General features: G+C 39.3%; 1 protein-coding gene across 1 annotated transcript; it reads left to right on the top strand.

The window, feature by feature from the left end:
- The first annotated feature begins 6,316 nt into the window (after positions 1–6,316).
- On the top strand, positions 6,317–7,360 carry LOC127122653 (uncharacterized). The gene has a single exon (XM_051052954.1). It carries the CDS (start codon positions 6,317–6,319, stop codon positions 7,358–7,360), a length of 1,044 nt encoding a protein of 347 aa, XP_050908911.1.
- Positions 7,361–10,829: the final 3,469 nt, after the last annotated feature.

Below are 10,829 nucleotides of genomic sequence, written 5' to 3'. Positions count from 1 at the left end.
AAACGAGAGGATAGCTTGTAAGGGCCCCCATGTTTAAAAGTATTATTTGAATAAATAAAAAGTACTTTTTGCATACAAAACTTGTGTTCCCTTTCTTTCAATTATTTTCCCTTTTCACTAAAAAACAACGAAATGGCAAAAGATTTCTTTTTCTTTTTCCCACTTTTCTAAAAAAGCATACTAAAATAAGCCCATCATATGCAGAGCAAATAAAACCATTGACTATAATGTGGCTAAAATCAACTGTAAATTTGGATTTCCAATCAACCAAGCTGAAGACGACAGTGAGGAAGATTGTGAATTACCAGCTGAACTAGCACGACTCCTTGAGCATGAAGAGAAAGAGATTTTACCATACAAAGAACTAATGGATGTCATTAACTTGGGTTCTAAAACTGACAAAAACGAGGTAAAAGTTGGGGAATCTCTTGCCGAGCATGTACACTCTGAGTTAGTAGACTTGTTGCATGAATATGTTGACGTCTTCGCTTGGTCATATCAGGATATGCCAGGATTAGACACCAGCATTGTTGAACATCACCTACCACTCAAGCCTTAATGTCCTCCAGTCAAGCAGAAGCTCAGAAGGACTAGACCCGATATGGCACTCAAGATCAAGAAAGAGGTTAAGAAATAGCTAGATGTTGGCTTCTTAGCCATTTCTGAATATCCGCAGTGGGTTGCTAATATCGTCCCAGTTCTGAAGAAATATGGTAAAGTTAGAATGTGTGTAGACTATCGAGACCTTAATAGAGTGAGCCCAAAAGATGACTCCCCTTTGCCTCATATTTACGTTTTGGTCGACAACATAACTCAATTCTCTGTCTTTTCTTTCATGGATGGGTTCTCCGTGTATAATCAGATAAAGATATCACCAGACGATATGGAGAAGACAACATTTATCATGCCTTGGGGGACTTACTGCTACAAATTCATGCCATTCAGCTTGAAGATTGCAGGGGCAACATATCAGTGTGCCATGGTATTACTCTTTCACGACATGATTCATGACGAGATCGAGGTTTATGTGGAAGACATGATTGCCAAATCCAGAACTGAGGAAGATCATTTGGTAAACCTGAGAAAGTTGTTTGTCAGACTCCGAAAGTTTAAACTACGTCTGAATCCATCTAAATGTACTTTTGGGGTCCGATCCGGTAAACTCTTGGGTTTCATAGTCAGTCAGAAAGGTATTGAGGTTGATCTTGACAAAGTTTGAGCCATCCAAGAAATTTCAGCTCCCCGAATAGAAAGAGAAGTCTGAGGCTTCCTTGGGAGACTTAATTACATCTTTAGATTCATATCTCATTTGACGACTACCTGTGAACCAATTTTCAAATTGTTGAGAAAAAAACAATCGATTGTGTGGAATAATGATTACCAAGCGGCATTCGATAAATAAAAAAGTACTTGCAAGAACCACCAATCTTGATACCACCGGTTCCTGTTAGGCCTCTTGTCACACCCTGATTTTGACCCTAAATCGCCGATTCAATACATTAATCATAGATATTGCATCTCTACATAGCATACCATGCATTTCATACCGCATAGTGCCTAGAATATCAGTCGAAGTAATTTTTTTCGGATCTACCGGCAAACCGGTTGAATTAATCGATGAATGTGCGTCAAATCAGTGGACGGAAAATTTTAAAAATCAAGCTTCCAGACATCAGCTTTATTAATCTACGTTCCACTTAGTTTAATCTGGTATGCTCGATTTATTTTTCATCTAATTTTTTGGCCGCTTTTTGATCAGCTCGAGCCTGTTTATTCGGTCAGATTTATTTCAAAATTAAAAGAAATGCTGTATTTTTCCAATTAGTTTATTTCGCACTGATCATTTTGGTGCATTCATTTTAATTTTTCAAGCACTTTTGTGTCCGACTTTTATTCATTTTTAATCCGTTTAATTTTATTCTTTCGTCAAAAGATTCAGAAAAATTAAATAGAATTGTTCATTGTCGTTGTTTTAAAAGTTGTGAATTTTGTTTGATTTTAATCAATTAAAGCATCTATAATGGTAATCCTAAACATTTAAGTTGTCCAACAATGTGTGCTTTCCTTGGATTATTTCTAACCACCAGATACATTTGATCATTGGTTCATATTGAGAATCCAAGTTCACTCCTCTCATCCAATCAGAAATTAGAAATTAATTGAATTAAATTAATCAAGAAAATAAAAAGTGGAAAAATGTCTTCCTTCCTCCCTTAGTAGAGTGCCACGTGGCCCATTATTTGTCTCCCAACGGATCTCTCTTGGCGCGTGTCAAAGAAGGGAGTGGATCCACTTTTATGGGGACTCTCTCAGAACTAAAAAGAGAGAGGCTACCAACTTTCTTCTAAAAAACAAAAAAACACTCAAAAAAAACTCACCAACAAAAAGGCTAATCAGTGGCCACACCCACTTGGTCCAAGGTCTCTCTCACTTTTTAAGTTACATCAATATAGAAATAGAAAAGCAGAGGAGGGAAAGTAGATGACGACTCTTCTCCATAAAAGAGCCACCATACTCATAAACCACGAAAACACCATGTAGAAAGGGAGGGAACCATTTCTCACATAAATCCATACTCAGCTCCCTCATAAAACATTGGATTCTCCCTTCAAGGCAGAGGAGTAACCCACCACATACAAGATCAACAAAAACTCCAAACCGAAAAGAACACTCTCCATCCCTCTATCTCTTCAAGCTCACATCAACAACAACCTCACTCCACCCTCTATCAAACTTCCGGTCACGTAAACTCCAACCAAACAACCATAACATTCACTTTCATAACCTCTAAAACGCATACCTTTGACACAAACACACCGCCAACACACGCACACCTTGCATCTTTAACACAACATAAATCCATACTCTGCCGCCGCTATTTCACAAGAACATCTCAAAACCCACTCATTCAAATTACAGAGCATCATCTTCATAACCATTAACAAAGCTGCCATTCATTCACCACCTTCAAGCTTGTTGAAAAGACCTAAAAACATGGACAAACATCACCATTAAAACTCACAACTCAAATACCAACACCAGCACCCAACATCAAGATCAACAAAAATATGGAAAATTAAAATAAGAAGAAGAAAGAATGAGGAACAGGAAACGAAATCCTCGTCGAATTCCACATCACAACCGCTCCGTTCGGACACCTGCGCAGATCTCTCCAATGCGAGCGTCACCGACAACCACCGACGTTGCCTCCGACGTATCGCCATCCGTTTTCACCGCACGGTAACTCTCTCTTTGCTTTGCCGTTCGGTTTGGTATTCCGATGTTGACAGCTTCTTTGAACATGATTTTTCCTTGTTAAAAAATTGGAGAGAAAAAGATAGTGAGAGAGAGATTTTGAAAACAGAAAATTGATTGAGGGAGAAAGGGGGCATTCGATTTTGATTCCTCACCCTTTGTTCCTAATATATTTATATTTATTTATTTGATATACTGAAACTGTTGTACTCATGTTTTTCTTTTCATTCATTTTATTTTGTTTGTACGTTAACCATGCCAATTGTCTCTATGTGGTTGGTTTTGGGTAAATTCAAAAAAGGGAAGAGAGATGGGTGTCTGGGTGAACCGTAACCCTCCTTCTCAACTATAACTTTATTTTGTTCATTTACTATTATCTTTCCTTCATTATTTTTTTATTTTTATTTGTGTTGTGTTTATTTTTGGGTTAAGTAGGGTTAACATGGGCTTAAGGCCCATGGTGATTTTGGGCATACCTCATATCAATATTGCACTCTCTTGTATCATCTTGTTTGGTTTTCTATTTTGTTTCGCTTTTATTTATTTATTTATTTATTTATATATTCTTTTTAGTCAACAAATTGATTAGATTTTAATTATTTGATTATAAGTTTTAATTAATTGTTTGCTCATTACTAAATGTATTGCTTTTTGTTTGGTCATTTGCTTTGCGCTTAATCCTTTAAAGAGGTGATCTATATCCCGTGTTCATACCTTCACACATATAAATAATCATTCCACTAATGTTGTATCCAATACAATTTCGAACTCAAATCACTTCAAAATTAACTTCAAACCTTTTCTCATTTACACGAATCAAGCCCCGATCAAACAACGAGTGATTCCCTCCAAATCAAATGTAAAGATTCAAACTTCTTTTTCTCAATAAAATCCGAAGAAAAAGGTTACCCTGGATGGAATATCCAGTCATAATCCCGAATATTAGGCCCAAGTTGTAAGAGCTTGTAAGCCATAAGTATTCGTCTTCTCTTCGAAATGATCCAATATTCAAATCATTTTCATAAGTGAATCTGAAGGAAAAGATTATCTGGATGGAATATCCAGTCGTAATCCCGAATATTAGGCCCAAGTTGTAAGAGCTTAAAAGCCATAAGTGTTCGTCTTCCCTCCAAAACATTCGTAAATATTCAAACCATTTCCTTAAGTAAATTTGGGAGAAAAAGTTTACCTGGGTGAAATATCCAGACGTAGCCTCGAGTATTATACCCAAACTGTAAGAGCTTGCAAGTCATAAGTACTCGTCTTTCAAAATCCAAAATACTTAATTCCTATGTTAACCCCTTTCAATAAAGATGGAAATCGAACATGATGGATACCGTGCACTCCTGAGATTAAGATACGAGGTGGATGCCTCGCCCATCTTAACTCTCGCCGTCATTTGCCAATTCAGTTTCCTCAAACCCCTTTCCCAATCAAATTCAAAACACGTTATCTTTATTAAGCATTTTCTCCAGTAAGATGGAAATGGAACATGGCGGATACCACGCACTCCTGAGACTAGGATTCGAGATGGATATCTCGCTCATCCAAGTTCTCGCCATTACTCAAAAACACATCCAACCAATCACACTCTTCTCCGCCGCCGTGCGATTGATCAGAAAAACCTTTTCATAAATGAGAGACATATTGTCTTAAGACGATAAAGCAATGCTTCGTCCATAATTGTTGAGTTGAGATAAGTGACGTTTTTCCGAATGTTGATTTGAAAATCCATTCGATGTGTGGTATACGTTCGCTCCTCATCTGTTTTGGGTAAAACAATGTTTTCATCGATTAATGCAGTATAGCTTTCGCTAAAATCGACCAACAAACAAACATTTTCTACCCAGAACTACGTAAGCCTTGATTTCTCTGTTGAGATACGTAGGAGCAGGATTTGTAAATCTTGTCAGGCCCACTAATAAAAAACTTAGGTTTAGTTCTTCGTTGAAAATCCAAAAACATTTCCCTCTCTTTTATTATTTCTTTCCCACCTAATAACTTAAAGCCTAACATTTCAACTAATACTAATGCGCACAACTGACCTAACGGTTCCCGTTGAGTACAACGGACGTGAGGGGTGCTAATACCTTCCCCTTGCGTAATCGACTCCCGAACCCTGATTTGGTTGCGACGACCAATACCATTGTCGTTCTTTCTTGGGTTTTATCTGTATTTCCCCTTTCCTTTTTAGGAATAAATAAAGTTCGGTGGTGACTCTGTTCAGTCTATCATGCGAGCGTGCGATTATGCTTCGCTTAAGTCGTGCTCTCATTTTTCGAGGTGCGACAGATGGTGACTCTGTTGGGGAAAAGATATCTCCATATGTGAGTCAAGCTTAGTTAGGTCGTTTGTGTGCCTTTATTTGTTTACTTGTGTTGCTTTTCTTTATTGTTTTTGCTATCTTTATTGTCATATTGATATAAATCTGTTGTATTGGTTCGATTATGCTTTGGTACTTGGATACTCTAATTGCAAACCATGTGGGAAAGACTTTTTACCCGACTCTCGAGTAAAACATAAGATAGGACGAGGTTGAGTAGTGCGGGTCCGCGAGATGAATTTCTCGTTGGGTCAGTGCGAGAACCTTACTTAGAGTAGATTCTTGAGAGGATATTGTCGCTCGGCAAGTAAGTTGCCGTAAGCTTCGATATTTTCTTTAGGATCCATGACTCTTAGAACCATTTGTAGAACCTTAATCCTTTGTCCAACTAGGAAAGATGGTTGCGTAGCATGGGTCTGCGAGTTGAATTTCTCGTTGGATCGATGCGAGAACCTCACTTAGAGTATATTCTTTAGATGAAGTTGATGCCCGACAAGTAAGTTGTCGCAGGTAACAAACAGTCTAATGGATCCATGACTCTAGGAACTTTTTTTGAAACCTTAGATCATACCTGGTGAGACCCATGTTCTATACGAAGCAATCAGACTTATCTATGCCTTAAGCCTATTGAACTTATACAAAATAATGCATCACATTCATCCACATACATTGCATCAACATCATAAAAAGCAAGCTCTTAGTTGTCTCTTATTTGTTTCAGGAATTGAGAACTTGGAAATGACAACTCCAAGGAGAAACACTTTCACACTTAAGTACAAGGAACCTAAGCTGGACAGTCTGAAGGGTTTAATCTCTAATTTGACTCTCAGTAAACGTGATGACTTCGGAAAAAACTATGGGAAAATTTTGAGCCTTCTGACTAAGAAAGTTGACTATGGGATTATCAGCTCTTTGGAACAATATTATGACCCACCTCTGCGCTGTTTCACATTCGTTGATATCCAACTAGCTCCTACTTTGGAAGAAGTTGAGAGAATCATGGGTCTCAAATTGAAAGATTTCAATCCATTTCCAAAGCTTGAAGAAGAAGCGGGCCCAAAGAAGATAACTTCAGCCCTAAGTATCAATGTCCTGACTGTTCTAGACAATTGGGTTGAGAAAGGGGGTTGCGAAGGTTTTGCCATGACGTTTTTGGAAGATTTAGCTCTGAAGTTCAAGAAAAAGGGAAATTGGAATGCATTCTATGCTGTGTTGGCTTTGTTGATCCATGGGATTGTGCTCTTCCGAAACATTGAAAAATTTGTGGATCAGGTAGCCATAGAAGTCTTTCTCTCTGGCAATCCTGTACCATTTTGCTTAGCTGACATTTACCATGCCCTTCACGCTCGACATGAAAAGAGGGGTGGAACTTTGTTGTGTTGTGCTCCTTTGCTTTATACTTGGTTCATGCAACATATGCCCGAAGAAGGCCCTTTTGAGGCAAAGGAACTTAAATCTCCTCAAAGATTAGCGTCTCTCACTGCAAGTTCCATCCGATGGTATATCCGAGAGTGGGAAACCCCAGACATTATAATCAGCTGTGGGGAATTTCCTAATGTACCGTTGTTGGGTACTAAAGGTTGCATCAAATATAACCCTATGTTATCTCGAATGCAACACGGCTACTCCAGGGATGGTCCTCCTAACGCAAAGAACTTAGAACCATTTGTGCTCTTTAACATCCAAGCAAGTAATCCTGATGTAAGAGCGATACGAAAGACTTGGTTAAAGGTTGTTAGGAAGGGTAAAGAGTTTGGAAAAAGAAACCTTCTTACCAAATAACCTTACACCCGATGGGTGAGAGAAAGAGTTGGGGAAATCCATTTGCCATTTATCTTAAAGGCTTCAGCTTTTCTCGAAACTCCTGAGCCCAAGCCTATACTACCTGAGGACATGGAGAAACTCACTACTAAGGTTAAGGAGCTCGAATTAGAGAATACTGAATTACGGATTCAGATGAACCGAGTTATCTTGGAAAATCAAAATTTGAAGGAGGAACGTAAGGGGAAAGCCCAGGAACTTGAGGATAGTAACAAGAGAGCCAGGCTATTGGAAGACTAGAAGGATGATCTTGATCATATCCTTAAAGGTTCCACATCAGTGATCCGAACCAGGAAGGAAGAGCTCAAGAAAGCTGAATATAGAATCTGTGAGTTAGGGAAAATGTTGGATAAATCTCTTATGGAAAAGAAATAAATTAAGCTCGACTTTGAGGCACAGATCCGTGAACTAAGGGACAGTCTAAAGAAATGCAAGGAAAAGTTGTATCGCGAGATACTCCAAAAGGAAGAAGCTGAAAGAAACTATCACCATCTCAAGTACCAGTTGGAAGAAGCTAATAGGAGGTTTGCAGTTTTGGAGAGCCAAGAAGGTGATGCAGCCTACTTGCTCCTAAAGAATGATTGTGTGTACTAGAAAAGGTTGTATAGAGAGGCTAGAGCAACCTTAGATGAACATGAACAGGTCATCAAGAAACTCCAAGAGCTTTATGTTGAATGGAACGACAAGTTCCGCAATTTAGCTAGATTTGTTAACTTCAACATGTTGGAACTCCCAGAAAAACTCCAGGAAGCGGATTGGTGTATGTGTCCAGAAAACACGCCTCCTCAAGTTTTCAATTTCGTCAAGTTTTGCAAGAAAATGATGAAGGAGCTCACCACAGATCTTGCTACAATCATAAGAGCTGAGACGGAGCTTAAGTTTACTTGTACTTGAATTTGAATTATTGGTGTTTAAATCTTTTGTATTTAAATCATTCGTACTTGAAGTTAAATCCTTTTGTATTCGAATTTGATTTTAAATGGAAGTTGTCATTTTGGGCCTCAATTATTATGTGTTATTCTTATTTAATATTCTAACATTGCTGGAATAAATAATAAAGATAACTAAGAGCTTTGCACAAAATGCACCCATAACATACACTCATGCCATTCTTCAAACAAAAAACTCATTTTTGTGTCTTCTTCAGTTCCACATTGTGTCCTCAACACCACTACAACACCAGAGCCAACGCTCGTGAAAGAATGGCAGATCAAGAACAAGAATTGGAGAGAGTAAGCTCAGAACTTGAAGACCTACGAGGAAACATGGGTCAAGTCATGGAGATACTATAAGTCATTAAGGCCAAATTGGACACCCAAACGACAGTCGTTTCAGAAATCACCGGTACTATGATTGAACCCCAACCTGCGAGGACAGTGCCGACCACTTGGCCAGTCTATGGATTACCTCCCGGCTTCACACTTCAAGTTGAAGGCGCCCCTGGTTTTGCATAATCCACTCAGCAAACGGTTCCTCTACCAACTATCAATGAAACTCATCCCGTGGTCCACACGTTCGCACCGCCCCTTGTCCATGCACACGTGCAACCTTACTTTGAAGATCAACAACATGCTCCGGATTTTTCGAACGAAGATGATGAAAGGAATGAAGACATAAGAGGAATGAAAGAGAATTTCCAGATTCTTGAGAAAAGGTTAAGGGCTATGGAAGGTGACCAAGTCTTTGGTGCTGCTGCTAGGGAGATGTGCTTAGTGTCAGGTCTTGTGATTCCCGCAAAATTTAAGACCCCAAATTTCGATAGGTACGAGGGCCACTCATGTCCTAAAAGTCACCTTATTATGTACTATCGAAAAATGGTTGCGCACATAGAGAACAATAAACTTATGATACATTGCTTCCAAGACAGCTTGAGGGGTGCTCCCTCTAAGTGGTACTTAAGCCTTGATCAATGTAGAATTCGTTGTTTCCAAGACTTATCTGATGCTTTCATCCAACATTATAAGTATAACATGGATATGGCCCCAGATAGGAGGCAATTGCTCAGCATGTCCCAGAAAGATAACGAGTCTTTTAAGGAATATGCACAACAATGGAGGGAAGTGGCCTCGCAAGTCGAACCACCCCTTGTTGAGAAGGAGTTAGCATATTGGTTCATGGATACGGTAAAACCTATGTTCTATGAAAGGATGGTGAGTAGTGTATCGGCAAGTTTCTCTGACTTGGTTGCCGTGGGCATAAAGGTCGAGCTTGGATTGAAGAATGGAAAAATGATAACCACCTCTGAAACATCTGGTAATAATGTCAAAAAGTTTCCCGGAAGTTTCCAAAGGAAGAAAGAGGGTGAAACAAACGCAGTGTCAACTAGTCAAAGAAGGAGTCATTCATGGAAGAAGCAACATCAATTTGCTCAGCAACAACCAACTTATCCAGTGCAGTATATTCAACAACAGTATGTGGCAGCAATCACACCAAATTTCAACCAATCACAAGCTCCTGTCTATCAACCTATTCAACAAGCACCAGTATACCAGCAAGCATCCATGCCACACGCTTATCAACAGCCAAGGGCACAAGCTCCACGTCCACAAAATCTTCCAAATCAAAATAGGGTACAAAGAGGTAGACCTCCTTTCGCTTCAATCCTTATGACATACACTGAGTTATACCCATCATTATTGCAGAAAGGGTTGGGGACTCCCAGACCATTGGGTCCTCCACCAAATCCTTTACCTCCATGGTACAATCAAGATGCCCATTGTCCTTTCCATGAGGGTGCCCCTGGGCATGATTTAGAGGGATGTTATGCTTTGAAGCATATTGTGCGAGAGCTGGTTGAGAAGAAGATCCTTTCATTCCGAGATGTTGGACCCAACGTAAAAAGTAACCCTCTGCCAGTGCATGGTGATGTTAATGCCATTGAGGATGTTTCTGATGTTTGTATAATGAAAAATGTTGAATATGTTAAAACTCCGTTGCTAGCACTCCATGCAAGATTGGTGGGAGCTAGTTTGATTGATGCATGTCACGACAACTGTGAAGAATGTGTCGTTCATCCAAGGGGATGTAAAGTGGTACGAAATGATATTCAAAACTTGATGGATCAAGGCGTTTTACAAGTTTGTGGTCCTGCAACAAACGAGGAAATTTCAGTCATTGAACCCTTTTTCAATCTACCGGAACCTGTTGAGATAACTTATCAAAGAAAAAATGTAGTTCATCCATCACCCGTGGTAGTTTGTATGCCTACCCCCATTCCCTTTGAAAGCAACAAAGCGGTACCTTGGAAATATGACATAACTGTGGTAGATGGAGTGGTAAATGAAGAACCCAAAGATGTTGAAGGTGAGAAAAGCTTGGATAATGTTGACACCAACATCACTAACATCGCAGGGACGAGCAGAATGACCCGCAGCGGTCAGATTTATACTCCTGATGTTAATATAATCCCTCAAGAACCAACAAGGGAAGC

Source organism: Lathyrus oleraceus, chromosome 2, assembly GCF_024323335.1.
Source record: "Lathyrus oleraceus cultivar Zhongwan6 chromosome 2, CAAS_Psat_ZW6_1.0, whole genome shotgun sequence".
Lineage (NCBI taxonomy): Eukaryota > Viridiplantae > Streptophyta > Magnoliopsida > Fabales > Fabaceae > Lathyrus > Lathyrus oleraceus.
This window is presented reverse-complemented; position numbering and strand designations above follow the sequence as displayed.

Coding starts and splice junctions, on each gene's coding strand:
- LOC127122653 (XM_051052954.1), top strand. CDS start 6,317: ATGACAACTCCAAGGAGAAACACTTTCACACTTAAGTACAAGGAACCT.